At 34.5% G+C, this 17103-nt stretch overlaps 1 protein-coding gene across 6 annotated transcripts in view; it reads left to right on the top strand.

Moving 5' to 3' along the window:
- The window catches only part of TLL1 (tolloid like 1), a 136220-nt gene that overhangs the window by 59217 nt on the left and 59900 nt on the right, over nt 1–17103 (top strand). For 5 of the 6 annotated variants that reach the window (XM_046939888.1, XM_015285275.4, NM_204703.3 and 2 more), the window contains 4 exons: nt 1524–1634; nt 5561–5641; nt 7961–8113; nt 10093–10210. In XM_046939888.1, coding sequence (XP_046795844.1) covers nt 1524–1634; nt 5561–5641; nt 7961–8113; nt 10093–10210 — 463 coding nt within the window. The remainder of the gene's footprint in view (nt 1–1523; nt 1635–5560; nt 5642–7960; nt 8114–10092; nt 10211–17103) is intronic. The other variant, XM_015285274.4, reaches the window with a different exon arrangement.

Here is a 17103-nt window from a genome sequence, read left to right on the forward strand (position 1 = left end):
TTTCAGAAATGGTCTCAAATACTTGCCGTCTTTAATAAACATCTTTTTATGCAAAGAAATATATATATGTGGAAATACTCATATTTAGATGTTTGTGGTTTTAACTGAAAATTTTCATTTTTGAGGTCTGTGTAGATACTCTATTTATTTTTTTTACTTAATTTTACAAGGCAGACAAAAGGAATTTTTAATGTGATTTTTCCCTCTAGTTGCCTTGAGTTCAAGAAAAAAGTAATAGACAAATGAATTTGTAATGTACTATCTGGGAGTTCTGTGGGAATAAAAGCGAAGATTTTTAGGTGTGAAATTTGATTAAATAATTATTATTAGAGTATCAATCAATAAGAATAAGTAAGTTTTACAGTAACAGGGATGTACTGAAAATATTATTTGATGAATGATCATTACATATATATATGTGTGTGTATGAGGATCTGACGAAATGACAGTAAAAGAAAACTAGTTAGTGCTTAGAATCAGTTAGAATGTAAGTAGAGCAGAAAGGGTGCCACTTGAGCTCATGTTAGTTGGTGATACTCTGTTGACTTCATTAATACTAGCTGAGGATATGGCTTACTGAATTCAGTTTTAATGATAATTTAGTGTTGGCAGGGAGATTTCATGGTAAAATCTCAGCAAAAAAATGGCCTGTATACTGAAGGTATAGATCCCGAATTCTTGCAGATGAGCAAGATTCTTGCTATGTATCTTTACGCACTGAGTTGTGATGGCCGCTTAGGGAAGATGAATTAACTATGGAAAAAGTCAAAAAAAAAACCAACCTGAGAGTCATAATGAGAACAGGAAAAGAGAAAAGAAGAAACACACCAAAAAGACTTAGGAAAGGATGAAAAAAAAGAAGATTGAAAAGAATGGAGTTTTGAAAAGTAAAGTATTTGAAGGAGTCCTTATAGTGACGTCATTAAACATTGAAGGACAGCATAGAAATAAACCATGAGGATAATGAAAAATATACATATTTTTTATTTTTCCACTCAGATTAAAGGAAAACAGATAAACATATCAATTCTCTGATGCAAACATAATGTAATACAGAAATTAATTGGAATGTTAAAAATAACTTCACTTATGTTTCATTTTCAGGAGGATGTTAGGAAAAATAAAGATAGTGTTCTTTCAGTACTGTTCATTTTTTAGCTTTATAATTCAAGTGTTAATGTCTTTCAGTGGTTCTTAGTCTCCTCCACTGTATTTACATGTAGAAATCATTAGATATTGTGAAAATTTATTACATGATTAATGTTACATTTATATGATGGCACTTAGGCAATTACAAAATATGTTAGCCTACAAAAATTTGAGAATACTGAAACAAATGATTCATCTTTTCTTAGTTTTCTTTCTTTGTACAAAAATAGAAATCAGTACAAAAAAAGTATATCATATAAATGTATGTTTGTCATATATTTTTCTAAGGTTTGTAACCTGGCAATATAGTCTTCAAATTGGTTTTGATGTCAAAATAAATTCTTTAATTAAATTGAGCTCTTTTTTATTTAAAGCTGTCTTTTGGGGAGATATTGCCTTAGATGATGAAGACTTAAAAATCTTTCAAATTGACAGGACAATTGACCTTACGCAGCACTCCAATGAAAGACTTGGCCATAACACAGGTATGATATTTCAAGCTTGCTTTTTAACTTATTTTTCCTTTTATTTACTTCTGAATAGAAGGCAGTCACAGTTTTGAAACTTTGTCGACATTATTAGTTTCGTTTACAGTTTAAAAAGTTACACTGCAAAGAACGTAAATTGGTTCTAGTTAAGTCCAGGGGAAAATTTAATTGTATTCCTCAATTTCTTGCCTAAAAAGCAAACAAAGAGCAAAACAACTTATTGAACCAAAGAGCAGAAGCTGGGAGGAACGTCTGCCAGTACTCTCTGTAGATAGTAATGTGGGAGAGAAAGCTGTGCAAAGCTTTACTTTCAACTGCAAGTTCCTGATAGTGGAGCTGTGGAAAAAGCATGTGGAATCCTGGAGGCGAGACTGGGATTCTAGACTTACAGCAGCACCTTTTGTTGTTGTTTTTTTTTTTGTTGTTGTTAAATCTACACACTAGAAGCAACACAAGAACGTTGTTATCCTTGCTAGAATTTGCCTTGTCACATATGGTGCCTTAGTGCCAGACACCGCAATCTGATTAATTTTCAGAGAAACAGATAAAGAGATGTTATTCACTTGTAAATATATGTATGCATGTGTCTGAAAAAATAGTCCATATCTAAATATCTGTCTACTTCACATCTGAAAATAGCCATGCTATCAGGCTGTGATTTGTTAACTCAAAAATGGGTAAGCTTTCAGAATATGGTGCTAAAAAAATCTAAGTGGGAAAGGTGTGAAAGAAAATATTTATATATAGTAAAGAATCTATACATATATAGATGAAATTTGTTTTCTTTTACTCATGTTCAGTGTGTTGCTGAACTCAACTGCTCTTTACCTTGATGATTCCTAATATTAGAAAATAAGGATCATTTTGAGGAATGACCAGAAAGGAATTTTCCAGACAAAAGAAGCATTTTTCATTTTAACTTCTCTATATTGATATAAATAGGGTAGTTCAACTGTTCACTATAGTTAGATGATATTGTTTTAATATCCTGAAAAATTATTTTATCTCCTTTTAGTACCACTCATTTCTTTTCTAGATCCAGACTGGGTTTGAAAATGTTAATTGTCTGTGGTTTCTTTCTCCCCTCCCCCTTCTAACAAAATGCTTTTAATTGACTTTGAAAATATTTCAGCCCCTAGATTTGCTGAGAATGTAGACAGCGAGGTCAGTCATTTCCCCTGAAAGTGCATGCAGTCAAGTGATTTCTTTGGCCTGCTGATCTTCCTTTTACTTCTGTATCTTTCCCTTTTAGCTACAAAGATCTCTCTCTATTTTCTCTCTCTCTCTTTTGTAGTTGTTGAAGTATATTGATTTCTAAGCTGTTTTTATAATGTTTTACATTATATATTTAATTTTCTTTACTTGCCTGTCTTGAGATTTGCGCATTATCTTTGCCTGTCAACGCTATCTTATTCAGGATATTGAGTTATCCTACTGAGGTTTACTAATGCAGTTGGATCAAATTTGTCTATCCTTCCTGCACAAGAGGAATCAATGCAAGGGAAATAATTAGTGGAAAATGGACTTTGGAGAACAAACTCTGCTGAAAGTACTGTTTTTGTACCCGTTCTCAATGAAAACTCAGCAATCTTTATTTATTTATTTATTTGAAACAGAGTTGGAGAAGTCTTTTTAAAATAAATAAATTTAAAAAAACACCACATATCTAATTTCCGAAGTTCGGCACATTTTGATGCATAAGTTGGAGTTTAGTTGGTTTTTGCAAATTGCAAAATTTCCAAAAGACATTACCAACGTCTAGCTTATTAATATTAGATAGCAACTTGGAAAAGGAAGGTAAAATGGCTGTTATATATGAAACAAATTAAGAGTTTATCTTCCTTGCAGATACAGTTATAGTTAACTACAAGAATGATTTCCTACTTGTTCTCTTGTTGATCTTCAAAAATTTAGATGACCTCGTTTAGAAAGGTTAAGTACTTGGGCATAAACTATCAAGATGAATTGGAGAGTTGCATTTTTCATTGCAACTACTAATTAAAATCCTCAGCTAACAAGATCTGGTCTATGTTTTGTGACTAACCATTTTGGTGAGAATTATAGGTATGGATTTGCAAGATCAGATGCTTACTCTGAGCATCTTGGTTTACTCATTCAATATATATAATTATTGTGAGTAGAAGCAACAGCAAATATTATAACATTTCTGTATATACTATTATAAGTGCAATCTGGCAAAAGTTTTTGGATATTATTGCTCCTGTCTGAACTACAAAAATATGCCGCAAATATATAATTTGTAAATTATAATCATATTTTAGACTGCAGTTTGGCAAGACTGTAAATTATTCATATAAACCAGACTAGTTATGTAAGTTAGTTCTTCAGTTTTTTGATTCACTAATTGGATTACACGGGCTGTGTTATCAAAGTAATGATATTGGAATTTTTTTTTTCTAGAAATAAATATAGTATAGTAGTTTCTTCCAGTAAATAATGGAGTCTTTTTCTGATAGGTCTGTTAAAGTTACTATTTTTTTTTTTTTACGAAGTTCATTTTACATTTGTTTGGACTCTATTTGCATTTTTATGATGCGAATGTTAACATTAGAGGCAGTTGCATTAATAATGACCGATACAAGCAATTGAATGGTTACATTTTCTTTACTGTATATTACAGTTAACCATGTAACTCGTTGGGAAGGAATGTGTTGAACTATTACCTCATCTATCTAAAATGCTTAAAAAAATTTGGAAAATTTGTCTCCAGAGAGCTAGCAACTATGTGACAGTGTAATCCAAATAATTAGACACATTGTTATTCACTGAGCAGCCCATGAACACACTTGCCTTATATGGTATGATTTTAAATTACCTCTTAAGAAATATATTTTCCACATACGTATTGAAATTTTTAATGGGAAATTAGGAAAGGTCTGTTCTGTGGTGGTTGGAGGTTTCGGTGGTCTTTTTGTTTCTACCTGACTTTTGGTGTTGCATGAGTAGTTTGAAAATTCTCTTGTCATATGACAGTTACTGAATGTTAAATACAACTTACTACAAACTTAGAAAAATCTCAAAACTTTCTTAACAATTCTGAGGATTTATTGGGCTGTGGTGTTATCAGTGCTCTTTCTTTGGGCTTACCTGTATTTTCAAAGCCACTTGCAACCACAGCAGAATTAGATGTGAAGGTGGCGTGTGACATGCACCTAATGTACATACTAGCTTCAGAAATGTTGTACATTTCTTAAAATAACATGATAGATGTTAAAATCAACTATTTATTAGTTGAATTTTTATTGCTCATTGATTACCAAAATGACACACATATTTGCGTGTAAGGTCTCATTCATTACATGCCAGCATGTGACATTTGAAAGCCTCTGAGAGTGCACTGCACATTCATTTTCATGTTGATAAAGAAAGCCAAAACTTTCATGGTATAATCAGACATATTAAGGTGGCTTTTTTTTGGTCTGTTTGTTTTTCCTGATGAAACTTTGGGTGTTTTCTTTCACCCTTTTCTTTTCCTTTGTACAGGAATATTATGACATCCATTTAGGAAACTTTTGTGACAGTAGCGCTTTTAGCCATCTTATCAGTATAGCTCAGAGAATGTCAGTGTCACCAGAAAGTAGAAAAAGCTCCAAATAATAATTAAATGATGTAATTACCTTGACTTGTCTGCATAACAAAGACATGCTGGCTTACAGTCTGGAATGCATTATAGAAAAAAAAAAAAAAAAAAAAAACAGCTAAAAATGTCTTCTTGCTTCATTGTCAGGAATACTTGAAGAATTTGTAGGCAAGTCATTCAGGAATGTTAAACTTCCTTAAAGACTCATAGCACTTCTTAAAGGATGATTCCCAATCTCCTCTGGCTCTGTAGTTGCTGTAGGTGTAAGTTTCCATGTTCTTAACTTTTCTAAATTCTTTCTTTTTTTCTTTTGTTTTTAAAGGTGGCTTTGGAGAGCATGGGATGTCAAAAAAACGAGGTGCCCTCTATCAGCTTATAGAAAGGATAAGAAGATTTGGCTCTGGTATTTTTACTGTTTAAATTATCAGGTTGCATGATATGATGATGTAACATGAACATTAATGATCACAATGCTTTAACATATTAAAATGCCTCTGTATTACTGTTGGCATAAGCAAACTTTAAACAGTATGAGAATAGTAATGAAGAGATTAGCTCTTAATTGCATTTTCTTAGAGGTCTATTTGCAGTATAAGATCTGGAAGCTAAAATGTGCTTTTACCTCTCATATTAAAATTTGCTTAGCTACTTAGCATGGTTATGTTCACATTTATAAGTTCTACTTTTGTCAATACAGTGTCTGCGCAGTGCTTGAGGAATGTAATAGATAGCTGCTAATGTAATATTTTTTCCTCTGGATCCATTTGGGACACTGATGAGTCACACAATTTGAAGCATTTATGGTGTGTTGTGCTGAATAAATACATCATCCTTCTGTCGGTATGAATGCAGTTGAATTCAGCACGCTATATGAGTGAAATCTCCGTTAATACTGACTAAGTGCATTCACCATATTTGATGCAAGAAGATGTCATTTTAGTGCCACGGAATCTCAGCTTCTCAAAAGAAAATATGTAAAACTGCATTTTAATCACACTACATTGTGTTTACATGCATCAGTGTATAACTTTTAAGATTAACCAGAACATTCTAATTGACTTTGCTGTTACGTGCTGGTATAGTCTTCATTTTTATGACATTTCAGTATTGCATAAGAGACTGCTGTGTTTCATATATGCAACTTGGCTGAAATTTCGTACTACCTGTAGTTTAAAAGAAGTGAATAAGAATTTTAAATCAGCAGTATTAACGGGTCAGATAGTTCAATATTGACTGCATATTGAAGTTTAACAGTTTGTCTTCTGTTGAAATTTCTATCTGTGTTGTTGACTGCTTTGTAATTCTCTTTTACACACTTATTTAATGCAAGGGTAAATCATTTGCTTTACTTGAGTGATATTTTCTACATAATTACTGATATGTTTATCTGTTAATTGATACAAAGCTAGACTTTTCTCGTGCATGAAGAACTTTCTCCCTGACTTACTCTGTAGCTTCTTTTCTTTTTTCCTTCTGATGCTCTCCCAGACATGGAGCTATTCCAAGGCACCAAAATATGATTGTGCCCTCGAGTCCTCCCTGATCCTTATAGCGCAGACCAACGTACCCAATAATACTTAGCTAGAACTGGTGTTGCAAAGGAAATGTGTGATATTCTTATTCCACAAGGAAGGCTTGTTGGCCATGCTGAGTTGGGGTTTCTTGTCTGTTTTTCAAGTGAAACATTTTAATCAGCTTCACTGATACCCATACTAACTAACAGATTGCTTCAGAAGAGGACAGCTAACTTTATTATGGTGTACAAGTACCTGTCTAGCTGTCCTTACCCTTTTTTGTAGACACAGTAATTTTCAGCTGATTTAGGAGATTTTTACCTGTAACGGGAAGAATGATGGATAATCTCTCAAAATAGTCGGCTTTTATTGATCTTCCAACTTCCAGCCATGAGTAATGCTTCTCAACAGGGATCCAAAACCTCATTTGTGAAAAATGTGTTTACATCCTGAAGCGTTATAGTGTTATTATGAAACTGAAAGTTAGATTTCCATCTGAGAATGTTGTGGCTATTACCAGTAGGCACAAGTAACTGAGATCAGAGGGAAAAATTAACTGTGACTTTTTCCATAAGTATACAGTTTACTTTGCAAATAATTTGTCTATTTTTCCTGATAGTTCACCATAACAAAAGCCAGTGTAATGGACTTCTTTCTGTCAATTGCTCTAGAAATAGCTGTGCACTTGATTTTTTTTTTTCCAGACCCAGGAATAAAATGGAAAGGGGCAGTAAATGTCGTGATTACTTTGGGTCTGCCTTTTCTTTCCTGCTGGAGCAATCCAAACTTTCTTAAAACAAAATGAACAAGCAACAAAAATAACCCAAACCAAAACAACAACAGCAACAAATAAAATACACGAAAGAAGGAAGTGTAGTTTTATTATTATTATCATTGTTAGATAATAAAATTTAGATGTAATTATGCAGACAGTGTTTCTTTCAGACAATAAGCTTATGTGCAAATTTTTACTCTAGATTTGTTTGGAAGTTGAAGATTTAGATACGCCATTTCAAGTACTTCCTAGAAAACCAGGTAGTAATAGATTGTTGGAGAATAGTAGCGTCCTATTTTTAAAGGACATATAGAAACAATAATATGACTTTGACATCATGGAAAATAATTATTCAATAATGGTTCTCTCTTTATTTTTCTTTTCTTTTTTTTCTTTTTAAGGATCTCAGTTAGTGTTTTAATTGTCATTTCAGGCTTTGAGCAAAATAATACTTCTAAAGGAAGAACCACAGTAAAATTCTCAGGGAAAAATGAGAAGAACAGATTTCCCAGAGCTGCTACATCGCGAACAGAAAGAATATGGCCAGGGGGTGTCATTCCATACGTAATAGGTGGAAATTTTACTGGTAAGTTTTGAGCTTTATATAGGGAGAAAGAATATGATTTACTTGTCTTTATTTATTTATTTATTTATAGTTAAGTCACCCTATGGAAAGATTTCTGTAGAATCAGGTCAGGAGTACATCTGTATTGAAAATGTTAGCCATCCTTTAATAAGTTGTTCCCAAAGGCAAGCTAAATAATAAAGATATTTAAGTACGTTTTAGATAGGGAAGGCTGTTTGTCTGATATTTTTTTGTTGTATGTTTGTTTTCAGGAGCCTAAGTAAAAGAATGTATTGAAATTTGTTTTATTAAAAAAAAAAAAGAAAAAAAAAGTATGTGTATTTAGTTTAAGAACTCAACAGAATTAACTAGTGGGACATGTATTTTGCTAAAATGATTTCACTCAATTAAATGACTTAAATGTGTTTTGTAATTCCTCAATTTGGCTTTCAAACGGGTACCTAATTATTATACATGACAAAAAGAAAAAGTTGGCTTTAATATTGGTATGTAATTCTTAGCATGAAAATTTAGAAAAAAAAATTAGAACATTTATCATTCCTGAAAAATGTAAGTGGATCAGTATCAATGCGGATATAATCAGTAATTTAAAACAAAAAGGAAGATAGAGAAAAATGAAGATGTATGGAAAACAATACATAACAGCATCTTATTGTGCACAATACAGAAAGCCTAAAGAAACATGCAAATTCATACATGTTGTATGCACATGTATACAAAGAAGAAATCAGAGACCTTCTTTCCAAACAAACTCTTCTAGTAAAACTGTCTGAGTATTTACAGAGCATGTAACCTTTGTTGTTGCATAGCAATCTTTTGGAAGAATGTTTGTAAACTAAGTAAAAGATTTAAATGCTAAACATTTTACTTTTTTCAGGTAGGTTTTAAAGTTTGATGAACACTGCTTAATGATAAAAGGGCAATACAGGATGAAACAATCTTTAATTTTTAGGATCATGGCATGATTTGAACCCATTGTTTTTATAAACTTTGAGATTTTGTTGTCTTCAAAGCATTTTACAAACAAGCAAACATCACCCACACCCCGAGTTACCTATCCTGTGCTGAAATGTAGCTTTGAAAGGATGCAAGGTGGATATTTCTGCCAGCAAATTCATGCTGAGTACAGTTCTTTGTGGATTTCTAGCTCAGAAACAATATTCTCAGCTACTGCCTGTAAGTTGATAAGCGTTGTCTTTTATTAGGCAATGAAATTGCTTTGCTGTGCTACCTGAAGCACTGTATGGGCAGCCAGCATACATAGGGCCTTGAGCTCTGTGGAGACCTGGCTTGACTTCTTCTGCATCTAAACTGTTTCTGAATGTATTTCTCTTTTTAAAACAAATATCTAGGTATGGCTAGTATAAGTAACAAAATACTTTTTTCCCCTTCTGGTGAGTAATTTGATTTCTGAATGGTTTGGATATAAAAAAATGGAAATTGGGCCCTGCTCAAGACACTGTTAAATTCAGATGCCTTGGCTGGTGTGCCTGTTTACATGGCTGATGTTAAATTAGTCTTCAGATTTGAAGACTATAGGAATTTATCCATTGATTTATTTTCTGACAAGATAGATAGGAACCAAGGATTTTTCAATTCCCTTCCCATTCTCTTTCCCGCTTTACAGTTTCATCTGGGAAATTGCTTAGCAAATATACAAATGCAGGCACATGAGCCACACTAAATTTCTTTTGGTATCATCTTCCTCTTGTGTAACATAGCTGTGCTTTTTATTGCAGTTTTATGTTTGCTAGGGTGTGTCAGTCAGTAGTGGTCCCCTTACAGGCATATACATTATGGCAAGCTGATGATCTGAATGTCCCTTTAATTGGAGTTTGGCAGTATATGGGAGTGCTGTGACACTGGACTTATGGTCATGTAACTCCTTACAGGCCTATATTCCTAAGATTAAAATCTGATTTTAAGGAGCAAGGAGCAATTAGAAAAGTCTTTTATTTCGTGTCATGCAATTCTTCCAGGCACCCAGCGCGCCATGTTCAAACAGGCTATGCGACACTGGGAAAAGTACACGTGTGTTACATTTATTGAAAGAAGTGATGAAGAAAGTTATATTGTATTTACATACCGACCATGTGGGTAAGTGCGCCTGTACCTTAACAAATAGTCACACTTTTTGTGTTTGGATGTATTTCTCAGCTTTGCAGTTGTTAGTGAATGTATACTTTACAGGGAAGTATATCACATGTTCTCTGCTGGATCAAGTATGAACACCTATCCTTATTCTTTTTCCAGCTTAATTGTGCTTAATTGTAATTAAGATCTTATCTTTTATTGCATTGACTGTCCTTGCTCGGATTTGTTTAGTCAGGAAATTTATAATCTTTTCGCAATTCCTTCTTCCAGGTGACTGACATGTGAAAATGAACCAAACAGGTTTTGTTGTTCGTTAGTACAGCTTTCAGTCAATCACTTTTGATCCTCAGATATTTCTGCCTACAAATGTATCTGCCAGTTATGTTTGTTATTTATTGCACTCAGAAATCTTGATTTAATATAGTGGTCGGTGAACTGCCTGTGGGCACCATGTTTGTTTTCTGAGAGGAAAACTCACTACATGTGGAAATACTGTGCTTATGATAGTCTGCTTCTGTTGAGGATGTAGGCTCCAATGGGAACAGCTATCTTGTTTGTCTTGCTGACTGATCAATGAGCACTTTACATGTCTACTTTCTAAGTTTTATGGGATAAGCCTGTGAAGGGAAGTTTTGGATCTCCTTATATTGAGATCCATGATCCTGAATGTACTTTACTATAGTCCATAAGATTACATGTAGACTTGTCTGGTCTGCTTAAAATAACCCTGACATTCTTCTCTGAGCCTTAGATACTTGCCATGTGTGAACGTATTCTGAAGGAATGCTCATGACCTTGTCTTTTGTATTCTTGTGCTCCCATAGGACTGCTGTAGAACCCTGTTACAAACTGACAAATTAAATGAACTTATGTTCTCAACCAGCATGGCTTTTATTACTTGGTTAGCAATGTAACTCTTAAGGTAGAGAATACTAACAAATAGTTGGAAGAAAAATGGGAAGTAAAGAATAATAATGCTGCCTGCCTGCTCTTGGTGATGTAGAAAGCAATGTGAATTTAAACAGAAAATGTGAAATGGATAAATGATCACAGGCATGTTAGGAAGAGAAGTATGGGTGTATCTACAGAGACCTCTGTTTCATGAAAGGTAAATTCTACAACTTTATTGGTTGTCTCATGCTTCATAAGATAAAGTCACTACAAGGTGAAGGCTGGGTTATAACAAATTCAAACCAGAACACTGGAGTATACTCAGCATCTGTATTCAAAGTCACTGTTATTCTTTGCCATCAGTGTTGTTTTATTAATGGATGCTTTACATATAGCAAATACTTAATGAAATCTGTAAGAGATTTAGGATTAAGAACAAGGGAAAGTGTGGCTGCCAGTGATGAAAAGCCTAGGCTAAACAGAAAGACCTTTTTTGGGTTTTGATTGTTTCAGAAAGTGCCAGATAAATAAGAGTAAATCTCTGGGTGAATAGAAACTGCTGTGCACTCACCACTTGTATACAATACTGCGGTTTTCCATGGAAAGGGAATATACAAAAGTGACACCAAACCATCTGCAAACACCTTCTACCCCATGGCCAGTCACATGAAATGAATCTCTATGCTTTCCTATAGCACCCTGTTGTGTTGGTTGTCTCATTATTGTTACTAATACCATGGTAGTTAACATTCACAGATGAGGGAAATTTTATTGTACTCAGCACTGTCTGAAATAAAAACTAAATGATAAACCTGGCCACAGAGAGCACCTAGTCAAAACATAGCATATCTAATGAAACAGGAAGTAAACACAGCCATATATATGGAAGTTCACATGGTAGTATCAATCTGCAAATGTCTCAGATGACTGTAATAGTACACTAACAACTGAATTGTCATTGAGCCTTTGTAAACATCAAAGATATTTTGAAGGAGCATAATGTATTACTTCTTGCAGCAGCTCATGGGAAGCTCTGCCCAGAAAGTCTGTGATGTAAAAAAAGCATATTTGAAATAGAGGAGTTAGTTATCAGAGATAGAAACATGAGCTTTCTACTGTTGAGAGTTTGTATTTCAACAGTGGATGAGGGAAGTTTTTGTTATCATAAACTTACAGGACTACGAAGATACCTGAGCATCCTTAAGATGGAAACAGCTGTATCTATGACATTCCTGAAACATGCTTGTTTAACTTGCTTCTAAAAACATGCAAAATGGATGCTTCACAGCCTGCTAGGAAATACATTGCTTCAGTATCCTTAATATAAGAGTTTGAGGATGTTGGTGGCAACACTTCTGATCGTAACAAAAATAGATATTTCTTGCTGCAGTTGGAGCTCATTAACTTCCTTTCCTTCTCACCATCACTGTAGAAAACAAATTATTCCTTTTTTTTTTTTTTTTGAATGGATTTATCATATACTTTGAGACTCTTATTATGCCTGCCCTTGGTTCCATTTTCTTTTAGGCTAGAAAATGTCCAATTCATTTCAGCTTTCCTGCTAAGTCATGTTTTCTAGGACTTTGATCACCTTGCTATTCTCTTTGAAATTTTTTTGACTACTCCACGTCTTTCTTGAAATTGAGGACCCAAAAAAGGACGTACTTGTCCAGATGAACCATTACTTCTGCTCAGCCAGTGCTAGAGCTAGTTCATATTTTGAAGTCTCTCTGTTCTCTTAGGTACCTCCGCGATCTGTTTTTCAACACCTGCCACCTTTGACTTATGGTTGGCTGGGACATAACTGCCATTACACTCCTTAGTTCTTTCCATAGTCCCGGTACTTAGTCACTGGTTCCCTGCCCAGCATGCATCACCTTTTGCTCAACTCAGGACACTAGATAATCCTATATTTCCCTTTTTATATCTCTAATCTGTTCAAGTCATTGTCAGTTCCAGACTTATTTTCATTGGATTTAGCAGTCTTTTCTCAGACTGCAAGTTTAAAGATCATATTATCAATGTTCATTTTGTATATGTATATTATTTCAATGAACTTCATACTCTCTTTTATACTAGATTTCTATAGTTTACTTATGAGGTTTATGTGGAAAGAAAATTAAAGCCTTTGTGACTGGAGGCCTCTTCTCCATCACTTTAGTTTCATTTTCTGCAGTCTTAAACTACAATTACTTGTCGTCATGTATTTTTTATGATTTTTTGAGCGGTTAATTATTGAAAAGATGTTTCTGAAGCACTGATTTGGTAGTTTGAATTTTTTTAGTTATGGTAGTCATTTGTACCCATTCGCTGCAGATATGAAAATAAGAATACTGTATTAAGATGTTACTTGTGATTCTTCTGCCACAGCAGCGTATGTTGGAGTTAATATATGCTAAAAACAAATTCTGATGCAGCTAGCTGATTAGAGCAAGTAAAAATCCTATTCTGTAAACAGATTCCAAATAATGTTTGTCTTCTTCATGCTCGTGTTTCTGCCTATCAGATAGAGAGTGCCTGAAGATAGTATATTTCTCTGTCTGCAAAGCCAAAAAAAAAGGAGGGGGGCAGCAAACTTGACTGGCCTCTAGTCCCATGCTCTTAATAAAAATTCTAGGTAAAAGTTCAGGCTTCTTTTTATATAGTGAGATAAAAAATAATAAGGAAAGAGAAAGGAACAGTTAGTCATATTGCTCTGGTATTTCAGCTTGCCTTTGGTCTGTCTTTGTGGCAACTTATGTTCTCCGTGAGAAGACTTAACTAATTATTGTGACAAACTTTAGGTAACTTACTACCATTGGTGTTGTACCCTCCTGTTTGAGTATCTGACAAAGCTGTCTGAGATACAGAACAATCAAATCTCTTTCATGCTCTTCTGTAAATGTTGTAAAATGAACAGCTTCTGTATGTTTTATTTTTTAAGTTGCTACTATATTAATACACATTACAGGCAAATGCTTAAGTGGGCGAAATTGGTAAAGTCATTACCCTATATATACTTCTGCAGCATCTTTAGCTTGTAGAAAGTTTACCTGCTCTGAAAGGTGCCCAGTCACTTGTGGAAAGAGAAGTGCTTCAGAGTTGTACTCACTTATCTTTTTTTGGTGTTGGGTTGGTTCTTGCTTTCAGGTGGTTATTAACTCTAGCAGCTGGCACTCTTCCTGCCCAGAGCAGCCAACAGTGCTCCTCTGCGGGTGGTGGCATGGCATGCACAATGGATGGTAGTTATCCTCTTCAACTGTCATGGCCCATGGCATGGTGTATGAACATGAACTGAAGGATTAGTGCACTGAGATGAGAAACTGATATCTAAAGAATGCATTCTAGTAGCTGTTTGTGATACTGGCATAGTCATCTCCATCACACAGATGAAGGAGCATTAGCCACTTCTGCTCTCAAAACAGATTTTAGGATTGTGAGTCAGGACATTTAGTAATGATCACTGATTGATCCCTGCCATGAAGTTGGGTTGTAGCCAGTATCTGCTTTATGTGGAATATAATTCTTTCACTTTGTGTAATCAGTAAGCGATGATATACAGTCCTAGCATGCTTATGAAGTTCTGCAGCTTTTAATCCACAACTTCACGCAGTTAGTGCCATGGCAGGCTGATGATGTGGTTTCTTAAGGGATAGGTATACTGTTAAATCCCAAGGAATGTAATAATGCAGCTTTCTTAAAAAGTGCAACATTGTGACCCTGTGGGATTCTCTTCCTTTACAGTGATTTAAGAGCATTTTTGACAGTGGCTATGAAATAGTATAACTTGAAAGAAAGAATGTACTGTTCCAATCACTTCACTTTCTCTGTCATTTGTTTCTCTTTGCTCACCATCATTGATCAGCTAGACCAATTACATGGAATTAGAGATTCCTAAATAGTTACTGTCTCTAACTGCTGTCTGGTGCAATAAAGATTAAAGAGATCAGGAGCTTTAAATTCTGTCAGTTGACTCAGTTTAAGGAGCATGACAAGTGCTTATGAAGCACAGAGAAGTTTTGGTCCTTTGCCAGACACACCTGGGATCAGACTCAAGATGTTGTAAATTAATTTATTTCATAAATATATATATTTATTTATTTTAGTTTTTCTTACCTTTTGCCTCAGTGCAGTCATTGCAGTGATCAGAATGTTGCAGTTTAATTGGATGAGTCTGATGTGCTTGACATGACACTCAGCCCAGCAAATCCTCATGACCCTCTATGAGTGTGTACTGATGCTGTTATTTTAAGACTTGTATTAATTCTTATTTTTTTTAGGCTGTAGAGAAATACTGAAGAATCAGGCCAGATCTATATATTTCTCACAGCATGAACAGCCAAATCATTGAAGCTGGTTGCTCATAGGGGCTGTGCTGTCTGTCCTTTGACATTTTCAAAACTCAACTGAATAAACACCTGAACAGCTGTGTTCTGACTTGATATCTGACTATTCTAAGCAGGGGTTTGAACTAAAGTACTCCATAGATCCCTTCCAACCCGAATTTAAAAAAAATCTGTTTGTGTTTTTTTCTTCCAAATGTAGTACTTTACCCAAATTTAGAATTTTCACAGACTGTATGTGTTTTATACTTTTCTATCTATAAAGTAACCATCAAGCATAGTGCACTTTTTTGTCCAAGACCAATTAAACATAATCACGATAATGAAGTGCATAACTTTAACATAGGTAGAGAACCATAACTCATTAAATTCAACTAATGTGGAAATGGTGACATACGCTCAAAGAATGTGGGTTACTTCATCTGATTGATTTTGTTTTCTGCCATGACTTCCTGTAGACTGCCAAGGTGAATGCTGAATCTTAGTACGTACTTCTAAGCATTCAAAGCTAAGGATGAATATTTTCTAGAAGATTTGAAGCCTGGGGCCTAGGATTCTGCTTAACAAATTGATTTGGTGCACATAACACAACTGCCTATGTCAATAAATTCAGAGTTCAACACTGGGAGCAGAAGTTCTTTAATATCTTAAAATTTACGAAGTTTTCTGAGATTGAAGTTCCTGCAGATTCTGCGACTTTTGACAGAGTCTGTCCTCAATCATTCCCTCTGTAATGGGATATGACAGTAAATAATATTGTGTACAAAATGTAAAAACAACAAGTCTCCTTTTGGATCCAAAGCGTTGTTGTTTTACAGACACTTTTCATTCTAAACATGAGTGAATAAGAGTGTATGAACTTTGGTAATTTCCTTATGCTAATAGAAAGCCATTCAAATAGTTAAGGGACTAGTGAAAGATAAATACCCAGGCAATAAAGACATTGAGAGTATTGTAGTGCTTTAATTATGTTTACATAATCACTTGTAGCAATAATATTTATTCTGCAAACATGGGGTCTGAAAAATATGTTAAACAAAACCATGTCATCATATTAGGTGCAAAGGTGAAATCCACTGTGGAATCATGAGATAAAGCAGTATAATTACTCTAGATTTTTATTTTAATCTTATTTCTTCTGTTCGTCACTCCATTTTATTGCCTGTATTGTATTTCTAGGGTGTATGTTAAGGCAGTACTTCCACTACTATTATTTATATCAGTGCTTATTTCTATACCAAATACTGTACATACTTGTTTTGTATTATTGCAGTTTATACAGGGTGTGGAAATAAATACACCGATGTTCTTTATTTTCCTTTGTTATGGTGTGGAGGTGTAAACCTGCTATGCACAGAATGGTGGCAGAGAGTCTACATTTCCTTTGCTTTTTAAGTAGTCGCTAGAGAACACCTTAAGAAATTTAAGTGTGAAAGTCACATTATCGCACAACCAGAAATGGAGCACAGAGCCTAATTCTGTACTTAGGCCAAGGAAAATGGTGATTCATATTCCTATGCTTGGAACTGCCTAAAGCAGAAAAGAAAGAGTTATAAGTTACACTTGTTTAGAGGGTAGGAGTGTTTGAGAACCAGTCAGGATAACATTCAGAGTAGGGCCACTAAGATGATCAGAGGGCTGGAGCACCTCTCCTATGAAGGAAGGTTGAGGGAACTGGGCTTG

Source organism: Gallus gallus, chromosome 4 (assembly GCF_016699485.2).
Source record: "Gallus gallus isolate bGalGal1 chromosome 4, bGalGal1.mat.broiler.GRCg7b, whole genome shotgun sequence".
In the NCBI taxonomy this organism is placed as follows: Eukaryota; Metazoa; Chordata; class Aves; order Galliformes; family Phasianidae; genus Gallus; species Gallus gallus.